This window comes from Scyliorhinus canicula, chromosome 15 (genome assembly GCF_902713615.1).
Source record: "Scyliorhinus canicula chromosome 15, sScyCan1.1, whole genome shotgun sequence".
In the NCBI taxonomy this organism is placed as follows: Eukaryota; Metazoa; Chordata; class Chondrichthyes; order Carcharhiniformes; family Scyliorhinidae; genus Scyliorhinus; species Scyliorhinus canicula.
In genome coordinates, this window is record NC_052160.1 from 123,556,329 (window position 1) to 123,578,074 (window position 21,746).

Genomic DNA, 21,746 nt, shown 5'->3' on the forward strand with positions numbered 1-21,746 from the left:
CGGACTTCCGCCGGCCAGCGAAGTCCCTTCGGCCCCAGCTGGCGTGGCGCCAAAGGCCTTTCCCGCCGGCCGGCGGGGCGCCAACCACTCGTGCCTGGGCCTTATCCCTTAAGGTTAGGGCTTGGCCCTTAAAGGTGCAGAGAAATCTGCACCTTTGGGGCAGCCTGACGCCGGAGTGGTTCACGCCACTCCATTCCGCCGGGACCCCACGCCCCGCCGGGTAAGGGAGAATCCTGGCCCTGATCTGAATTTCAAAATGGGAACCACTAAGGTAAAAGTTTAAAGTGTGTTTTTGGGAATGAAATTTGGAAACTCACATGTGATGATGTCTAGTGTCACAGACACTAACTTGGGTTCAGAGCGGAGTGTGTATTTGACCACATTCATTTTGTGTGCTTAAAAGGGATTTTGTTAATGAGACCTCAGTAGTTTGATATCCTTTGTAATCCATGTTATTCTTTAAATCTGTATGTATTTGTTAAGCTAAGGAGCACTGTATCATTCTCCAATGTAAAAAAATGTTTTATTCAGTTTTTAACAGTATATACATAAAACAAAACAACCTCCAATGGAACAAATAACAAAAGAACCCCTCTCCTACCCACGAACCCCCATATAATTCGTAGAATAACCCTACCCATCCCGACTGCCATCCCCCTTAGCAATTGACGGTAACCAACTCTTTAAAGTGAAAAATAGGTCGACCCCATCTCTCGTACAACCCATCAATCACCTCCCTCAAGGTGAACTTCATCTTTTTAAGATACAAGAACTCCATTAAGTCCTCCAGCCACACTGAAGCAGAGAGCGGAGAAGCTGACCTCCACTCCAATAGGACTTGCATGCAAAGGCTAAGATATCCGCCCCCATCTGCATCTCCGGCAGGTCCGACACCCCAAATATGGCCCCCAGGGGACTGGCTCCAAGTCTAAGTGCAAGATCACCGACATGCTGCTGAAAAAAGACCTCCCAGAATTCTCCAACTTAGAGCATATGTACATGGTTAGCCGGTCCTCGAACAACCAGTTTTCCTTGACCTTGTCATGTACCTTTAACTGTATTTAAAAAAAAATCAATTTAGAGTACGCAATTATTTTTTTTCCAATTAAGGGGCAATTTAGCGTGGCCAATCCACCTAACCTGCACATCTTTGGGTTGTGGGGGGTGAAACCCATGCAGACATGGGGAGAATGTGCACACACCACACGGACAGTGACCCAGGGCTTGGATTCGAACCTGTGTCCTCAGTGCCACAGCCCCAGTGCTAACCATTGCACCTCATGCCTCCGAACCTTTAATTCTATTAACCCCAGTCACACACACACAGTCACCCTCCGCAATACCTCACACCACAACTCCTCCTCCAGCACCACCTTTTTGTTTACTCATTTTTACGAGATGTGGGAGTCGATCGTTAGGCCAGCATTTATTGCCTATCCCTAGATGCCCTTCAGAAGATGGTGGTGAGTTCCTTCTTGAACACTGTAGTCCTTGAGATGTAAGTACATGTGGCGGTATGATTAGCATAGCTGCCTGCCATTGGTGCAGAACACCGGCGTACCATTCGCCCTGGTCGGTCATGTGCCTCTCGACCGGTTGGTTGAGACCAGTCATGTGACGGCTCCCCGATTGGTCGAGAGGCTGAGTTAACCCTCCAGGGCGGGTTATACCCAGTACTCCTGGCGGTCGTCCATTTACTGTAATCGACCGCAGGGCTAACATCTAGCTGATTAAAGCCATACTTTTGTACAGAAACTCGTCTCGCGTTCAATTGATGGTACATTAATTTAATCAGCTAGAAATTTGAAGATGGAGCTCCGGATCAGCCCGCAAACTCAGAACGCATCGGAAATCTTCAAACATTGGCTGGCGTGTTTCGATGGCTACCTGGTGTCCGCAAGCAGCCCCCCCCACCATGGCACAGAAGCTTCATATTCTCCATTCCAGCGTGGGCATGGCGGCCTACGCGATGATGGGTGAAGAAAAAGAGTACGACGCGGCCATGGATAAGCTGAAAGGACAGTTTCTTAAGCCGGTAAACCGAGTGTTCACCCAACATCTGCTGGCTACCAGACAACAGCTCCCCGGTGAGTCCTTAGACGATTTTTACCAGGCCCTCGCTGTCCTGGGGAGGAATTGCACCTGCCTCCAGGTTTCAGCCACTGAGCACATGGAACTTTTGATCAGAGATGCTTACGTGGCTGGGATGCAGTCCGCCGCTATCCGCCAGCGGATGCTGGAAAAAGACGACCTCAGCCTAACTGAGGCACGGATTCTCTCCACCTCCTTGGAGGTCGCCGACTTAAACGCCCGCGCCTATGTCCCCAGCCGCACTGCAGCGCCCTGGGCCTCCTGGCACGCTTCCTCACCGCCATCCGCCGCGCCCGACCCCCCTCAGGAATGCGCCGCGGGACGCCCCGACAAGTCCACAGGGTGGACAGGAAGCACGCTGCGTGCTTCCTGTCCACCCTGTAAAACACAAAATCGGGTTAGCCTCAGGTTCGCACTCCGCCGCATCACCGGGTGCTGCATCGCGGACCTCACGGTCCAAGGGAAGGTCTTTAAAAATTATAAACTCCTTATCCTCCCCGACCTTTGCGCACCGGCACTCCTAGGACTGGACTTCCAGTGCAACCTGCAGAGCTTGACCTTCCAATTCGGCAGCCCTATACCCCCCCTCACTGTCTGCAGCCTCGCGTCCCTCAAAGTAGACCTCCCCTCCTTGTTTGCTAATCTCACCCCCGATTGCAAACCCGTCGTGACCCGGAGCAGACGGTACAGCGCCCAGGACCGGACCTTCATCAGGTCCGAGGTCCAAAGGTTGCTGAAGGAAGGGGCCATCGAGGCCAGCAACAGTCCCTGGCGAGCCCAAGTGCTGGTGGTCCGGACTGGGGAGAAAAACTGGATGGTCGTCGACTACAGCCAGACCATCAACCGGTTTACGCAACTGGACGGGTATCCTCTCCCCCGTGTTTCCGCCATGGTAAACGATATCGTGAAATACAAAGTCTTCTCCACTGTGGACCTCATGTCCGCTTATCACCAGCTCCCCATCCGCGCGAGTGACCGCAAGTACACCGCGTTTGAGGCTGATGGGCGCCTCTACCTCTTCCTCAGGGTTCCATTCGGTGTCACAAATGTGGTCTCGGTCTTCCAACGGGAGATGGACCGAATGGTCGATAAGTACGGATTACGGGCTACCTTCCCGTACCTCGATAATGTCACCATCTGCGGCCACGACCTGCAGGACCATGACATCAACCTCCGAAAATTCCTCCAAACTGCAAAACTCCTTAACCTAACTTACAATAAGGATAAGTGCGTGTTTAGCACCGACCGTCTAGCCATCCTCGGCTACGTAGTGCGTAACGGAGTGATAGGCCCCGACCCCGAACGCATGCGCCCCCTGATGGAACTCCCTCTCTCCAATACCCTCAAATCCCTTAAACGCTGCCTTGGTTTCTTCACTTACTACGCCCAATGGGTTCCCAATTAAGCCGACAAAGCCCGTCCCCTCATTCAGTCCACGACCTTCCCGCCGTCGTCAGAGGCCTGCCAGGCCTTTAGCCGCATCAAAGCGGACATCGCAAAGGCCACGGTGCGCGCCATCAACGAGTCCCTCCCCTTCCAGGTCAAGAGCGACGCATCAGAAGTAGCTCTGGCGGCCACCCTGAACCAAGCGGGCAAACCCGTGGACTTCTTCTCCAGAACCCTCCAGGCTTCCAAACTCCGCCACTTCTCAGTGGAAAAGGAAGCCCGGGCCATAGTCGAAGCTGTGCGACATTGGAGGCACTATTTGGCCGGCAGGAAGTTTACCCTCCTCACAGACCAACGGTCAGTGGCCTTCATGTTCGATAATGCACAGAGGGGCAAGATAAAGAACGACAAGATCTTGCGGTGGCGGATCGAGTTGTCCACGTACAACTACGATATCTTGTATCGTCCTGGGAAGCTCAATGAGCATCCTGATACCCTGTCCCGCGGTACCTGCGCCAGCGCGCAGATAGACCGCCTCCGCTCCCTCCACGCGGACCTCTGGCATCCAGGGGTGACCCGTTTCTTATCATTTCATAAAGGCCCGCAGCCTTCCCTTCTCCATCGAGGAAGTCAGGACAGTAACCCGTGACTGCCACATCTGTGCAGAGTGCAAACCGCACTTCTACCGCCTCGAGCGCACGCATCTGATCAAAGCATCCCGCCCCTTCGAACGTCTCAGCATTGACTTCAAGGGGCCCCTTCCCTCTAGCAACTGACGGTGATCGATTAATACACCCGCTTCCCCTTCGCCATTCACTACCCTGACATGACCACATCGACCGTCATTAAGGCCCTCCTCTCCATCTTCTCCCTGTTCGGCTACCCCGCGTACATCCACAGCGACCGGGGGTCCTCCTTTATGAGTGACGAGCTGTGTCAATTCCTGCTCAACAGGGGCATTGCCTCTAGCAGGACGATCAGCTATAACCCCCGGGGTAACGGACAGGTCGAGCGGGAGAATAGCACCATCTGGAAGACCATACTACTGGCCCTCCGGTCCAGAGATCACCCTATTTCCCGATGGCAAGAGGTTATCCCCGATGCCCTACATTCTATCTGCTCCCTCCTCTGTACCACAACAAATCAGACACCTCATGAATGCCTTCTTGTTTTCCCCAGGAAGTCTTCCTCCGGATCCCCTCTCCCATGTGGCTGGCCGCCACCGGACCCACCTTGCTCCGGAAGCATGTGCGAGTACACAAGTCCGACCCGTTGGTGGAACAAGTCCAGTTACTCCACGCTAACCCGCAGTATACGTACGTGGAGTACCCCGACGGTCGGCAGGACACGGTCTCCCTCCGGGACCTGGCACCCGCCGTCGTGCGGCCCTCCCCCGCTTCACCACAACCCCCCCCCCGTTCTTTTTCCCCCTGCGCCCCACCCAGGCCACCCCTCCCCCATCCATGGCGTCTCCACCACCAGCCCGGGTTACGGAGACAGGTCAAGGACCATCGCTCCCGGAGTCCAGGACATCAGCTGAACCACCACCATCGGCTGAACCAGCATCACCAACTCCACTGCGGCGGTCTGCCAGGACGTCACGGGTAACGAAAAGAGTCCATTTAGCTTTCAACACCACCATGGACCTTGTATGGACACTATGTACTGTTGTTAAATGTCTGAGCCAGTGGGAAGCCAAGGATACATTTTTTTTCCTTCTCTCATACCACCAGTTCTCCCCCCCCCCCCCCGGCTTCTTTCTCCGCAAGGGGTGAATGTGGTGGTATGATTAGCACAGCTGCCTGCCATTGGTGCAGAACACCGGCTTACCATTGGCCCTGGTCGGTCGTGTGCCTCTCGACCGGTTGGTTGAGACCAGTCATGTGACGGCTCCCCGATTGGTCGAGAGGCTGAGTTAACCCCGCCTCCAGGACGGGGTATAAATACCCAGTACTCCCGGCGGTCGTCCATTTACTGTAATCGACCGCAGGGCTAACATCTAGCTGATTAAAGCCATACTTTTGTACAGCAACTCGTCTCGCGTTCAATTGATGGTACATCAGTACACCAACTCTTCTGGTAGGGAGGGAGTTCCAGGATGTTGCCCCAGCGACAGAGAAGGAGCGGCAATATATTTCCGAGTCAGGATAGTGAGTGACTTCGAGGGAAACCTCCAGGTGGTGGGGTTCCCAGTTATCTGCTGCTCTTGTCCTTCTAGATTGTAGTGGCCGTGGGTTTGGCAGGTGCTGTCTAAGGAACCTTGGTGAGTTACTGCAGTGCATCTTGTAGATGGTACACATGGCTGCCACTGTTCTTTTCTGGTTGCGGTGATGCGGAGCTAAGCCGCACGTTCGGTAGCTCCCGCTATTTTCGGTCTTTTGGGCTCTTTTAAGGGCCCGCAGCGGTGCTGGTTGGACTTTTCCCCGGGTGGGAACACATCCACTGTGCTTATCTGCCGGTGGATGGACTGGACCAGGAGCGGAGCGGTCAAACAATCGGCTTTGGAGCAGAGAAAGGTGTGGGGCAGGAAAAGCAAGATGGCGGCGGGCGGGGAACCGGCAGCGTGGCAGCAGTGGGCGCAGGAGCAGCAGGAGTTGCTCTATCGCTGCTTCAGAGAGCTGAAGGCTGAGATTCTGGAACCGTTTAAGGCCTCGCTGGACAAACTCATGGCGACTGCTCAGGGTGCGGAGATCCGAGAGCTGCGGCAAAAGGCCTCGGAGAGCGAGGACGAACTCCTGGGCCTGGCAGTGAAGGTGGAGTCACACGAGGAGCTTCACAAGAAATGGCTGGCAAGGTTGAAGGAGATGGAGAACCGCTCCCGTTGGAAGAACCTGCGGATTCTGGGCCTCCCGGAGTGGTTGGAAGGTTCGGATTTGGGGGTCTACGTGGTTGTGATGCTGAACTCGTTAATGGGCAAGGGGTCGTTCCAAGGACCCTTGGAGCTGGAGGGGCCCACCGAGTGCTGTTGAGGAAGCCCAGGCCGAACGAGCCACCTAGAGCGGTGTTGGTCCGCTTTCATAGCTTCGGTGACCGTGAGTGCGTGCTGAGATGGGCGAAGAAGGAAAGGAGCAGCAGGTGGGAGAACGCAGAGATCAGGATCTATCAGGACTGGAGCGCGGAGGTGGCGAAGAGAAGGGCTGGCTTCAATCGGGCGAAGGGAGTGCTACACAGGAAGGGGGTGAAGTTTGGCCTGCTACAGCCGGCTCGCCTCTGGGTCACTTACAAGGACCGCCAGCTCTACTTTGATTCTCCGGAGGAGGCCTGGGCCTTTGTCCAGGCAGAGATGCTGGACTCGAACTGAGGACTAGGGGGCTGGGGAATTATGTACATAGTCCGGAGGCTCTGTCCCCCTTGGTATCCTTTCGTTTTCATTGGCTGTGTTTGATGTTGCCTCTTTGCTGTTTTGCTTTTTCGCTTTTTGGGGCTGTTATTTATTTATTTGGGTTCTTTTTCGTTTATTCACTGGTGGAGGGTTGGGGAGCTGTTCGCGGTCCCGCTGGGTCATGTGCCTGTCTTTTTCCCGCGTGTTGGTTCTGGGAGGCGGGGTTTGGGATGGAAGCGTGGGCTTTCTTCCTGCGCTGGAGGAGTAGTGGGCGAGGCCGTCACTGGTTGTGTTGCATCGGGGCGGGGGGGTCGTCGGGATGGCGGGAGCAGCCGGGGTCAGCAGGAGTTGGCTGACTTACGGAAGTACAATGGAAGGGGTTACGCAGCTAGGGGGGGCCCTAACTTTGGGGGGGGGGGGGAGTGGGGGGGTACCGGGTTGCTGCTGTAGAGGCCGTAGGGGAATGGCTGGTGAAGGGGGAGGTTGGGGGGGGCGTCTGTCACCATGGGGAACGGGCCTGGGGGTTCTGCGGGCACGTGGTGAGCCGAGGGAGAGCTATGGCTGACCGGCGCAGACACCCCAGATTTGGTTGGTCACATGGAACGTGAGGGGGCTGAATGGACCGGTGAAGCGGTCCCGGGTCTTGGCGCACCTGAAGGGGCTGGGAGCGGACGTGGCTATGCTCCAGGAGACGCACCTTAAGGTGGCTGATCAGGTGAGGCTGAGAAGAGGCTGGGTGGGGCAGGTGTTTCACTCGGGGCTGGATGCAAAGAATCGAGGGGTGGTGATCTTAGTTGGCAAGAGCTTGTCGTTTGCTGCGTCGAGTGTGGTGGCGGACAGTCCAGGTAGATACGTAATGGTGAGTGGTAGACTTCAAGGGTCTAGGACAACTCATCGCGGCCGACTCATCGCGGCCGACTCATCGCGGCCGACTCATCGCGGCTGACTCAGCGCCAGCCCAACTCATCGCCAGCCCAACTCATCGCCAGCCCAACTCATCGCCAGCCCACAATAATAATAAAAACAAATACATAACAAGTAATTACCGACTAACTAGATCCACAAATTACTCAATTACCAACGCAACGCCTCTTCATACATAACAAGTAATTACCGACTAACTAGATCCACATGTTACTCAATTACCAACAGACCTATTTGTCAACAAATAAATCTGCTCCTCCACATAACAAGTAATAACCGAACTAGATCCACAAATGACCTTCAGGACAGGAACTTCAATTTTATTTCTTCCAATTTTAAACCCTTTACTTCAATTTTAATTCTTCCAATTTTAAACCCTTTACAATGGAGCAAATTTTAAGTCAGCGAGGCAAAGAGAAGTTTTCTCATAATGGATATTTGTTCATTTTTGATAAATTCAGTAAAACCGAAGGCGATTTGATGTTTTGGCGATGTGAACAGCTCAGCAGATGCAAAGCAAGAATTCACACAAGATTTGGAAACGTAGTGAAATTCATAAATACTCACACCCATGACTCTTCACCAATACGAATAGAAGTGGCAAGGACGACTACAAAAATTAAAACCCGAGCCGAGGAGACAATGGAAAACCTAAGTGTATTGATTAATGAAGTTTTGGCGAATGTTTCCCAAGCGGAACAAGGATCACTACCGTGTGTGTCTGCTCTGAAGAAAACAATTCGACGGAAACGGAATCAAATTAGCGTCCCTCCGCCAGACCCAATTGACCTTCATCAGTTAGCAATCCCTGATGAATATGCGACCTACGAAACGGAGCCAAACCAGAGGGAAGTTTTTTTACTAAAAGACAGTGGTCCCGGAGAAGACAGAATCTTGCTGTTTGGAAGGAGAAGTTGGTTGCAACAGTTGGCTTCATCAGAAGTTTGGTATGGAGATGGAACCTTTAAGATAGCTCCGAAGTTATTTTCTCAGGTTTATATTGTACTGGCTCAAAAATTCGGAGGTGTCATCTCAGTACTTTATGCTCTTTTACCTAACAAGCAAAAAGTTACATATTCAAGGTTATTTGAAATGATAAAAGAAATTGAGCCCACCGTAAACCCGAAATCAATTGTATGTGATTTTGAACTCGCGGCATTTAGTGCAATCAAAGAAATATTTCCAAACGTAGAATTAAAAGGGTGCTTCTTTCACCTTAGTCAAAATATGCAGAAGCACATTGCGGCTTCGGGTCTAACTTCTCGTTATAATAACGACAGCAAGTTTTCGTTACAAGTCAAGATGATACTGGCTCTTGCATTTGTCCCTGTCGAACATATAGATTCCTATATTGATGCCTTAGTTGACCACCAGCAAAATTAAAAAGATACCTAGATACTGATAACCGCATTCTTAGGATAGTCCAAAATTTTAATGAAAGGATTCCTATTGAATATTTACGCGGTATTTCTCATAACATAAAATAAGTCTTTTCACCTCCATTAATTTTTATTGAGCACACCATGAATTTCAATTTTAAATAAGTCTTTTCACCTCCATTAATTTTTATTGAGCACACCATGAATTTCAATTTTTAGTTGGGCTGGCGATGAGTTGGGCTGGCGATGAGTTGGGCTGGCGATGAGTTGGGCTGGCGATGAGTCGGGCTGGCGATGAGTCGGCGGCGATGAGTCGGCGGCGATGAGTTGTCCCATTCCCGACTTCAAGGGGAGCGGGTGGTTCTGGCCAATGTGTACGCCCCCAACTGGGACGATGCGGGCTTCATGCGGCGAATGTTGAGCCGGATCCCGGACCTGGAGACGAGGGGTTTGATCTTGGGAGGAGACTTTAATACTGTGTTGGATCCAGCTCTGGATCGTTCGAAGTCTCGGAGGCGGGGTCTATTTGCCTCTCAAGCAATTGGTGAGCAGTCACATGATTAGTACCAGCCAATCGGACGAGAGGCACATGACCAGCCAGAGCCAATGGGAAACCAATGCTCTGCACTAATGGCAGTGCTCACATTCATACCACCACAGTCTTACAGGCCGATTTTGCTCCTCAACGTGGATGCAAAGTTGTTGGCTAAGGTACTGTCCAGGAGGTTGGAAGATGTGGTCCCGATGATTATTCATGAGGACCAAACGGGGTTTGTGAAGGGGAGGCAGCTGAATGTCAATGTACGGTGGCTTCTCAATGTTATGATGATGGCGTCGGCGGCTGGGGAGGCGGAAATAGTAGCATCGATGGATGCGGAGAAAGCTTTTGACAGGGTGGAGTGGAGTTACCTGTGGGAAGTGCTGAGGAGGTTTGGGTTTGGTGAGGGATTCATCAGCTGGGTGAGGTTACTGTATAGCTCCTCGGTAGCGAGTGTGGTGACGAATGGGAGGAGGGCAGAGGACTTTCGGCTTTCCCGGGAGATGAGGCAGGGACGCCCCTTGTCTCCCCTGCTCTTTGCGTTAGCGACTGAGCCCTTGGCTATGGCGCTGAGGGATTCGAAGAACTGGAGGGGGATTGTGCCAGGGGGAAGGAGGAGCACCGTTTGTCGCTGTACGCAAATGATTTACCGTTGTATATCGCGGATCCGGCGGGTGGGATGCCAGAGGTGTTGAAGATACTTGGGGAGTTTGGGGATTTTTTGGGCTATAAGCTCAACGTGGGGAAGAGTGAGCTGTTTGTGCTGCACCTGGGGGACCAGGAGAGGGAGATAGGAGAGCTCCCGTTGAAGAGGGCGGAGAGGAGCTTTAGATATCTTGGGGTCCAGATAGCTAGGAGCTGGGGGGGGCCCTGCACAGGCTAAACATTTCGAGGCTGGTGGAACAGATAGAGGAGGAGTTCAGGAGGTCGGACGCGCTGCCACTCTCTTTGGCGGGTAGGGTCCAATCAGTTAAGATGACGGTGCTCCCGAGGTTTTTGTTTCTTTTCCAGTGCCTCCCCATGTTGATTCCGAAGGCTTTTTTAAAGAGGGTTAACAAGAGCATTCTGTGGTTCGTGTGGGCGCGGAAGACCCCGAGTGAGAAGGGTATCCCTGGAGCGAGGAAGGGAGGTAGGTGCCTTGGCGTTGCCCAACTTGTGTGGGTATTACTGGGCTGCGCACGTGGCAATGATTCGTAGGTGGGTGATGGAGGGGGAGGGTGCCGCATGGAAGAGGTTGGAGGTGGCGTCCTGTGTGGGTACGAGTTTGGAGGCATTGGTGACGGCCCCGTTCCCACTTCCCTCGGCAAGGTACTCTACGAGTCCGGTAGTGGTGGCATCCCTCAAAATTTGGGGGCAGTGGAGGCGGCATAGGGCGGAAGTGAAGGCCTCAGTGTGGGCCCCGATACGGGGCAATCACCGGTTTGCACCAGGGAGAATAGATGGTGGGTTTTTGAGTTGGCATAGGGCAGGCATCAGGCAGATGGGAGACCTCTTCCTCGATGGGAAGTTTGCGACTTTAGAGGAGTTGGAGGGGAAGTGGGGCCCCCTCGGGAATGCTTTTAGGTATATGGAGATTAGGGCGTTTGTTAAGCGGCAGGTGGCGGAGTTTCCACTACTGCCGCCTAGGGGGGTGCAGGATAGGGTGCTCCCGGAGACGTGAGTCGATGAGGGTAGGATCTCGGCAATTTATCAGATGATGCAGGAAGAGGAGGAGGCCTCGGTGGAAGAGCTGACAGCGAAGTGGGAGGAGAAGCTAGGGGAAGAGATCGAAGATGGGACGTGGGCGGACGCCCTGGGGAGGGTGAACTCGTCCACTTCTTACGCACGGCTCAGCTTAATTCAGCTGAAGGTGCTGCATAGGGCGCACATGACTGGGGCCAGGATGAGCCGGTTCTTTGGGGGAAGAGGACAGGTGTGGGAGGTGTTCGGGCGGCCCGGCGAACCACACCCACATGTTCTGGACATGTCCGGCGTTGGAGGGGTTTTGGAAGGGGGTGGCGGGGACTTTGTCCAAGGTGGTCGGCTTCAGGGTAGAGCCAGGCTGGGGGCTTACGATCTTTGGGGTAGCATCAGAGCCAGGAGTGCAGGAGGCGATAGAGGCCGGTACCCTGGCCTTTGTGTCTCTAGTAGCCCGGCGTAGGATTCTCTTACAATGGAGGGACGCAAAGGCCCCGAGCCCGGAGGCCTGCATCAATGACTTAGCCGGGTTCATCAGGCTGGAGAAGGTTAAGTTTGACCTGAGGGGGTCGGTACAAGGGTTCTTCCGGCGATGGCAGCCCTTTCTCGATTTTCTGGCGGAGGGTTAGAGGGTGGTTAATCTCAGCAGCAACCGGCGGGGGGGGGGGGGGTTTGTTTTTGCGACGGTGTGTTCGTTATTTTCTTCTTTTTTGTATTGTTATTAAGTTATTAATTTATTGCTTTGTATTGGGGTGATTTTTATTTCTTTTTTTTTCTACATCTTGTTTACTTTATTGTTGGGAGAAAAATTGTTGTTGAAAAATTTGAATAAAAATTATTTAAAAAAAATAAATAATTTCTGCACTGTTCGTCGGTGGTGGAGGATTTTAATGTTTGTGGAAGTGGGAGTAATCAAGCGGGCTGCTTTGTTCTGGATGGTGTTAAGCTTCGAGAGTGTTGTTGGAGCTGGACTCATCCAGGCAAGTGGAGAGTATTCCATTACACTCCTGACTTGTGCCTTGTAGATGGTGGTCATGCTTTGAGGTGTCAGGAGGGAGTTACTCGCCAAAGGATTCCTAGCCTTTGACCTGTCCTGGTAGCCACAGTATTAACGTGGCTAGTCAAGTTCAGTTTCTGATCAATGGTACCCACAGGATGTTGATTATGGGGGACGCAGTGATGGCAATGCCATTGAATATCATGGGGTAGTGGTTAGATTCTCTATTGTAGGAGATGGTCACTGCCTGGCACTTGTGTGGTGCCAATATAACTTGCCACTTGTCAGCTCAAGCCTGGATGTTGTCCAGGTCTTGTTCCATTTGGACATGTACTGCTCCATCCTCACTGCTGGGAGGTCATTGATGAAGCAGCTGAAGCTGGTTGGTCCTAGGACACTATCCTGCAGTGATGTTCTGGAATTGAGATGATTGACCTCAAACCATCACAACCATCTTCCTTTGTGCCAGATATTATTCCAACTAGCGGAGTGTTTTCTCCCTGATTCCCGTTGACTCCAGTTTAGCTAGGGCTCCTTGATGTCATACTCGGTCAAATGCTGCCTTGATGTCAAGCGCAGTCACGTTCACCTCACCTCTAGCATTCAGCTCTTTTGTCCATGTTTGAACCAAGCCTATACAAGGTCAGGAGCTGAGTGACCTTGGTGGAACCCAAACTGCGCGTCCGTGAGTAGGTTATTGCTGAGTAAGAGCCATTTGATAGCACTGTTGCTGTCTTCTTCCATCACTTTGCTGTCGATGGAATAGACTGATGAGGCGGTAATTGGCTGGGTTGGATTTGTTCTGTTCCTTGTGTACAGGACACAGCTGTGCAACTTTCCACATTGTCTGTTAGATGCTCGTGTTGCTAGCGGTGCGGCAAGTTCTGGAGCACAAGTCTTCAGTCCTATTGCTGGAATATTGTCAGGCCCATAGTCTTTGCAGTATCCAGTGCCTTCAGCCATTTCTTGATATCACGTGGAGTGAATTGTATTGGCTGAAAACTGACATCTGTGATGCTGGGGACCTCTGGAGGAGACCGAGATGGATCATCCACTTGGCACTTCTGGCTGAAGATTGTTGCGAGTGCCTCAAACGTGCTGGGCTCCTCCATCATTGGGGATGGAGATATGTGTGGAGTCTCCTCCTCCAGTGAGTTGTTTAATTGTCCAACACCATTCATGGCTGGATGTGGCAGGACTACAGAGCTTAGATATGATGCATCCGTTGTGGAATCACTTACCTCTATCTAATACTTGCTACTTATGCTGTTTGGCACACAAGTAGTCCTGCGTCATAGCTTCACCAGGTCGACACCACATTTTTTGGTACACCAGATGTTGCTTCTGGCATGCTCTCCGGCACTCTTCATTGCACCAGTGTTGGTCTCCTGGCTTGGTGGTAATGGTAGAGTGGAGGATATCCCAGACCATACGGTTGCAGATTGCGGTTGAGTATAATTCTGCTGCTGCTGATGGCCCAGAGCGCCTCCTGAATATCCAGTCTTGAATTGCTAGAGCTGTTCAAAGTCTTTCCCATGTAGCACAGTGGTAGTCCCACACAATCAATGGAGGGGATCCTCAATGTGAAGACAGGGCTTTGTCTCCAAAAGGACTGTGCGGTGGTCACTTCTACCGATACTGTCATGGCCAACATGCAACAGGCAGATTGGTAAGGATGAAGTTAAGTATGTTTTTCCCTCTTGTTGGTCCCCTCACCACCTTCTGAAGTCCCAGTCTAGCAGCTATGTCCTTTAGGACCAGGCCAGCCCAGTCTATGATGGTACTACTGAGACACTCTTGGCGATGGACATTGAAGTCCCGCACCAAGAGCATATTCTGTACCCTTGCCACCCTCAGTGTCTCCTCCAAGTGGTGTTCAACATGGAGGAGTACTGATTCGTCAGCTGGCGATGGCCAGTAAGTGGTAATCTGTAGGAGGTTTCCTTGCCCATGTTTAACCTGAAGCCATGAAACTTCATGGGGTCCAGAGTCAATGTTGAGGACTCCCAGGGAACTCCCTCCCGACTGTATATCATTATGATGCCATCTCTGCTGGGTCTGTCCTGCTGGTGACACAGGACATACCCAGGAACCCAGGAATGGTAATAGTGGTGTCTGGAACATTGTCTGTAAGGTTTGATTCTGTGAGTATGACTACATAAGGCTGTTGCTTAACTAGTCTGTGAGACAGTCCTCCCAAATTTGGCACAAGCCCCCAGATGTTAGTAAGGAGGACTTTGCAGGGTTGGCAGGGCTGGGCTTGCCGTAGTCATTTCCGGTGCATGATTAGATGCCAGATAGTCCGTCCAGTTTCATTCCTTTTTTGTGCTTTCATCGCGGTTGAATACAACTGAGTGGCTTGCTAGGCCATTCAGAGTGGTCTGGAGTCACATGTAGGCCAGACCAGGTAAGGATTTTGTTTGCTAATGGACATTAGTGAACCCGCTCCAACTCCTCCTCCCGCTTGGCCTTAACCCCCTCCTCCAGAATCCTCCTATAAATCACCAAGATGACCACTCCTCCAACCCATGATTGATAACATTCCCTCCAACAATGAGGAGGGTGTGTCATGAGAAACATCGGGAATATCTTCCTTGCAAAATCCTGTGCCTGCATATACCTAAAGGCCCCCCTCTGTGGAATCCCAAACTTCTCCATCAACTCCTCCAAGCTCGTAAACTGGCCTTCCAAGAACAAGTCCATAATTTCCATCAGCCCCTGCTCCTCCCAGCCCCAAAACCTAACATCTCGTCTCGCTGACTCAAACATCAGCCTCGACCCCGTCCTGAACTTAAAGTATTGCCGAAATTGCCTCTGTAGCTTCAGCGTGGCCACTACCACTGCACTACCCGAGTATTTTCCTGCGGTATTTTCCTCCGACAAGAGCCTGCCTCCACCGTCACTCACATTGTTTCCGGCTTCCTACCCCCCGCACCTTCTATTGGTGTTCAACAGCCAATAATAAAACAGCAGAAACCCCGTCCCCTCTGAAGCACCGTCTTCCCAATCCTCACTACTTACCTGCAAAGACAAACATCCAAATCAACCATTCCAACCCCAAAAGACACTTCGGCAAGAAGACTGGTAAACACTGGAATAAAAACAAAAACGGCAGCAAAACATTCATCTTTACTGCCTGCACCCCGCCTGCCAATAGGGGAAGGCTGTTTCACCTCAACAAATCCGCCTTGAGCCTGCCCACTTGTAAAATTCACTTTACAGAGCCATATACCCACAGATACCTGAAGTGAGCCAGCGTCACACAAATTGGCAACACCCCAAAGGCCAGCTCCCACCCGCAGCGGGGAAACCAAAAACCACTCGCTCTTATCCAAATTCAATTTATATCCTGAAAAATCCCCAAATCGCTTAAGCAGCTCCATTATATTCCCCACCATTGGGACTGGGTTGGAAATATACAAAAAAAGATCATAAGCATACAGGGACATTCTGTGCTCCATCCCACCCCCTTACAATCCCTCTCCACTTAACCAAGCTCAATGCAATTGCCCAGGGCTCTATCACCAACACAAATAAAAGGGGGACATGGGGCACCCCTGCCTTGTTTTCTATGCAGCTGAAAATATCCCAAGCTCACCTGATTCTTACATACATTTACCTTCGGTTCTTATATAACAATTTGACCCATGCCAAACTTAGGATCAATCACAAACCATTCCAACAGCACAAACAAAGAATTCCACTCTTTAGCATATCCAATCCACCTAACCTGCACATCTTTGGACTGTGGGAGTAAACCGGAGCACCCGGAGGAAACCCACACAGACACTTGAAGAAAATGAAACTCCACAGTCACCCGAGGTTGGAATTGAACCCGAGTCCCTGGAGCTGTGAGGCAGCAGTTGTAAGCACTGTGCCACCGTTCCGCCCTTGGCTGAGAGGAGTGTGTGTGGAGAGTGGAGTGCTTATGTGCGGCCAGAGCTTGTCATCCTCTTGAGTGGCAATCCCGAATCCAGCGCATCAGATAGCGTTTTAAATTGGAATCGGTCGCATTTCACATGGCGTCAGTGTGAGACCCTGAATGATCGGGGAATTGATCTAGAACCGGTGGAAATGATGGTGTCGTAGAACACTACTGATTCAGTCCCAGGGTCAGCACTTAGTTTCTAAGAATTTCGCTGAGTGATTAAGTATGGAACGCTTGCATTATTTCAGATTTTAAAGTTCAAATAGGGAGGTGACTGGAGATGGCTTTTCAGCTTTAAACATTTTTTTGGGTGTGGAAGAGATTACTCGGGATGGTTTACAAAGGGACACTAAAACAAAACTTTTGGGTATGGCGGAGAAGCTGCAGTTATCTTCATTTTAAGGGGTGAGGAAGTTAGAGATAACACAAGCCGTAACACAGTGTTTACATTTGCCAGAGACATAGCCTGAATAATTGGAATTAACTGGAATTCAATTACCAATGAAGCAATTAGAAATGCAAGACAAAGGTAAACAGAAAATAATAGAACTGAAGAATTTGGCAGCGGCATAGGAAATGGAAAAGTGGAAGCTTGCAGTAGAGATGTAATGATTAGCAAAGGAAAAAAAGGATAAGGCAAAAAAGAGAGAATTTGAACTTTGGAAACCGGAACTGCATCAACAGAAAATGTTGGAGTTAAAGGCAGAAGATCGGAAAGGTCTAAAGGAAGGAGAAACACTTCCTAGTCAAAAGCTTAGGAGGGATATATTTAAATATATTCAAGCATTGCTAAGATATTATGAGAAAGATGTGGAAGCCTTCTTCATCTAATTTGAGAAAGTGACTAAACAATTGAATTGGCCAAAGATCATGTGTGTCGTGTTCATCAAACAATGTTGGTAGGTAGAGCTCGTGAGATGTTTACATCACTATAAGAAGACGTATCTCGGAATTATGATGAGGTGAGAAAAAACATATTAAGTGCATACGGACTAGTGCCAGAAGCCTTCAGACAAAAGTTTAGAAATCTAAGGACAGAAGCAGATCAGGCATGTATGGAATTCAAAAGAATGAAACAAAATACTTTTGATAGGTGGTTAAGAATGTTGAAACTAGACCAAACAGCAAAAACACGATTTGCATCCACTCTCTGTGTTTCATTATAGGGGGTGGTGTGCATTAACTACAGATGCATTTTCTCCTCTAATTAGATATAGAATCACAAGATTTAAATACAAACTATAACAGTAGTTCTAGAGTCAGGAAGCTGTTGTTTGCTGATAATATGTAACTGTATATTCAAATGTTTGTAGAGAAGTGCAAAGATTGGCTTCAGTTATATCCTGCACCAACTGGCTTTTTGGAATATGGTTTAAGGATAATTTGGTCAAATTTTGGAACATTCCATGGCAAATATCAGTTGATGCTAGATCAATTTCGCATTTAAAACAGAGATTGATAGATTTTTGCTAACCAAAGATATTCAGCGATATGGTCTAAAAGTGGATATATGAATTTAGATCACATATCAGCCATGATCTCACTGAATATGGAACAGACTTGAAGAGTTAAATGGCTTTTTCTCCACTTCTGATTACAATGTGATGATCGTACTGGAAGACCATGTCTAAGCTGGATAAACTAATAATCATGCCTGAGTAGTGATGAAAACTGCAGTTAAGTCACTTGCAAAACTCCCTATTCAGCATGCATGAATAATCATCTAGGTGAAATACTGGACACCTGCTCAAACTCATTGAACAATGTTCCAACCAAGTCATTTCCTCGGAGAAAGAGCAAGACAGAAGAAAACAAAAATTATTCCAATGTCATACCTTCACAAGCGCTCCTTAACCGTGTCCAAACCGACCTATTATCACAGGTAGAATATCTTCTACTTCCGGAAACGAATTGGTAACCTGGATAACAGCTGTAAGTAACCCTGGTCCCCACAGGAAATGACAGCAAACCAATAAATTGATCAGTTGGTGAACCATTTCGCAAAGCTGGAGGTGTGCCACAGTTACCTTCATAAAACAAAAGAAATTCCATAATTTTAACATTCAACTACAGTTTCTTTAAGTTACAGTTAAAGAACAATTGGTGCATTCAATTCATTGCTAAAAGGTATCTTCAATAATCTGAGACACCTTTCTGTTCACCTACACCTTGGTTATTTTTACATCTTTTACTATTACACGGTTTTCTAACCAATTCAAATCTGATCCGTTTTAGTTTGGGCCTTTCATAATATGAGCAGGATACCCTACTCTATATAAAGAGACAAAAACTGTGATTCATAATGTTGCGATGGGAGGGGCGGGGTGGAAGAACCTTTTTATTTTATGTTATATATTTATGTCAGGGTGGTGTGCAGGTTGCAAGGGAGCCAGGTTCTGGGGTTCCCATAGTCTGCTGCCTTTGTTCTTCTAAATGGCACCAGGCATAGGTTTGGAAGGTGCCGTTGAAGAAGCCTCGGTGAGTTGCTGCAGTGCATCTTGTATTTGGTACACACTGCTTCCACTGTGTGTCCATGATGGGGGTGATGCACGATCAATTGCACGAAAGACTCAGACTGATACAACTGTGGCTTTATTACAGTCAGATGTGTGGCCTCCTACTGCAGCTGGTAAAATGGCTGATCAGAAGGAGGACACGCATATTTATACGGCTCCTTGTGGGCGGAGCTAGCTGGCAGAGGCTACTGGCGAACCTGTAGTGCAGGTCCGACCTTACATCCCCTAATACAGGTGCACAAGTGGTTCATCACAGGGGGAGTGCATGTTTGCGGATGGGCTGCATTATCCTGGATGGTGCCAAGCTTATTCAGTGCTGTTTGAGCTGCACACATTCAACTGGAGAGTATTCCATCACATGAATATTTCGAGGAGGTGACTTGGTGTGCAGATGAGAGCAGTGCAGTTTAAGTAGAGTGAGACCATCCGGCTGTTCACGTCGGCGGGATCTTCTGGTCCCGCCGATGGTGCAACCCACCCTGGGTTTCCCGGCAACGTGGGGTGAATTCAATGGGAAATCCCATTGACAGCAGCGGGTCCAGAAGGTCCTGACACCAGCCAATGGCACTGCCTGCTGTCATCAAGAAACACGCTATGGGGAGGCCAGAGAATCTTGCCCCTCGTCTACACCAAAACCAAAAAGAGAACAGACCAGGAAATTTCATAACAAATAAATAACCAACAACCCCGTGCCCCACCCTCCCTGCTGTTACCCTCCACCCTCTCTGCCTCCTTTTTTAATCCCAAAGTCCCCCCCCCCAACTTAACTATTCTCTCAAGGCGAACTTGATTTTTTCCGTGATGTCGCTCACCCGCACACCCCGGGTTCAGCAGCCCCGAGCTCCTCCCTCCGTCTCTGGGCTACCAAAGAGGCAAAGGCCAAAACGTGGCCTCTCTCACCTCCTGGATTCCCGGGACTTCCACACCCCAAAAATTGCCAGTTCTGAATTTGGGACCACCTTCACCCTCAGCACCTCAGACATCACATCAGCAAACTCCCGCCAGAATTTTCCAGCTTCGGACAAGCCAAAATCATGTGGACATGGTTCGTGGGCCCCTCCATGCACAACCCACACCTATCCTCCACGCCTTCAAAAAACCTGCTCATTCTGGCCACCATCATATGCACCCTGTGGACTACCTTAAATTGGATGAGGATAAGTCGAGCTAACAAGGAGGATGCATTTACCCTTCTTAGAGGTATAACCCAGCCTTGAGCACCCTTCCCAGCTCTTCCTCCCACTTCCGCTTAACATCTCCTATTGGGGTGCCCTCCCAGTCCATTAATTGTTTGAAAATCTCCAACACTCCACCAACTTTCAATACCACTTTGTCCTGCAACCCCAGCCCGCCGATACCCTCAGAAGACCGCGTCTAGCCCCCCCCGGAACAAACCTGTGATTCCCACAAATCAGAGCGCAAACAGAGGCCCCCTCCAGCCTCAGGTGCTGCCGCCACTGTCTCCAGACCCTCATGGCCGCCACCACTACCGAACTTGTGGAGTACCTGGCTGGCGAGATCATCCAAGGCACCGTCAACAGTGCTCCTAAGCTAGTGCTCTTACACGAGGCTGCCTCCACCGGCTCCCATACCGACACCTCCCCCACTACCCGCTCCCTTACCATGGCTATATTTTCTGCCCAGTACCCTGCCCATTAAGTTTGGCACGGTCAGCCTACCCCCTCCCCCATTTCCCCATTCCAACAGCACCTTCACCCGAGGGGCTTTCCCACCCACACAAACCCCGAGGTCAATGTATTTATCTTCCTCAAGAAGGCCTTTGAAATAAAACTTGGAAGGTTCTGGAACACAAATAAAAACCTCAGGAGTACAAAAGAACAAAGAACAAAGAAAAGTACAGCACAGGAACAGGCCCTTCAAACCCGTGCCGACCATGCTGCCCGTCTAAACTAAAATCGTCTCCACTTTCTGGGTCTGTATCCCTCTATTCCCATCCTATTCATGTATTTGTCCACATGCCCCTTAAATGTCACTATCGTCCCTGCTTCCACCACCTCCTCCGGCAGCGAGTTCCAGGCACCCTCTACCCTCTGTGTAAAAAACTTGCCTTGTACATCTCCTCTAAACCTTGCCCCTCGCACCTTAAACCTATGTCCCCTAGTAATTGATCCCTCTACCCTGGGGAAAAGCCAGTACTGTCATCTTCACGGACTGCACCCGCTCGGCCAATGACAAAGGGAGAACCTCCCACATCTTAAAATCCCCCTTCAATTGCTCCACCAACCAGGTCAAATTCAATTTATGTAATTGCTCCCATCCCCGTGCCACCTGGATGCTCAGATACCTGAAGCTCACCCCCACTACCTTAAAATGGCAGCTCGCCCAACCTCCTCTCCTGCCCACTCGCCTTGATCGGAAAGATCTAATTCTTCCACAGGTTTAACTTACACCGAGAGAAACGGCCGAATTCCACCAAAATGTCCATGATACTTCCAATACTTTCCAATAGGTCCAATATGTAGAGCAACAGATCGTCTGCATTAAGCGAGACACTATGCTCCACCAGCCTCCATCCCCCACACTCCCCCCTGCCAACCCCTTGACACTCAATCACCAAGGCAAAATGCAATGGGGAGAGTGGGCACCCCTGCCTTGTCCCATGATAAACCTAAAATACTCCAAACTCACCCAGTCTGTCGTTACACATGCTGCCGGCACCTGATAACAACTGGACCCAGTGGACAAATCCCCTGCCCGAACCCAAACCACCCCAGTACCTCCACAACCATTCTCATTCTATCTGATCAAAGGCCTTCTCCACATCCATATCGACTGCCACCACCACGTTCCGTCCTTCTGAGAGCATCATTATAACATTCAACAGACGTCTACCATTAGCCGATAGATGTTTCTCCTTAACAAACCCAGTCTTGTCTTCCCCTATCACCCCCCAGCACACAGTCCTCAATCTGCGAGGCCACTATCTTAGCCAACAATTTGGTGTGTACATTCAGCAGTGATATTGGG

General features: G+C 50.3%; 1 protein-coding gene across 2 annotated transcripts in view; it reads right to left on the reverse strand.

The window, feature by feature from the left end:
• Positions 1–21,746, reverse strand: part of LOC119979022 (membrane cofactor protein-like) — a 221,241-nt gene that overhangs the window by 195,021 nt on the left and 4,474 nt on the right. For both annotated transcript variants that reach the window (XM_038820994.1, XM_038820993.1), the window contains exon 2: positions 18,078–18,269. In XM_038820994.1, the coding sequence (XP_038676922.1) occupies positions 18,078–18,269 (192 nt within the window). The remainder of the gene's footprint in view (positions 1–18,077; positions 18,270–21,746) is intronic.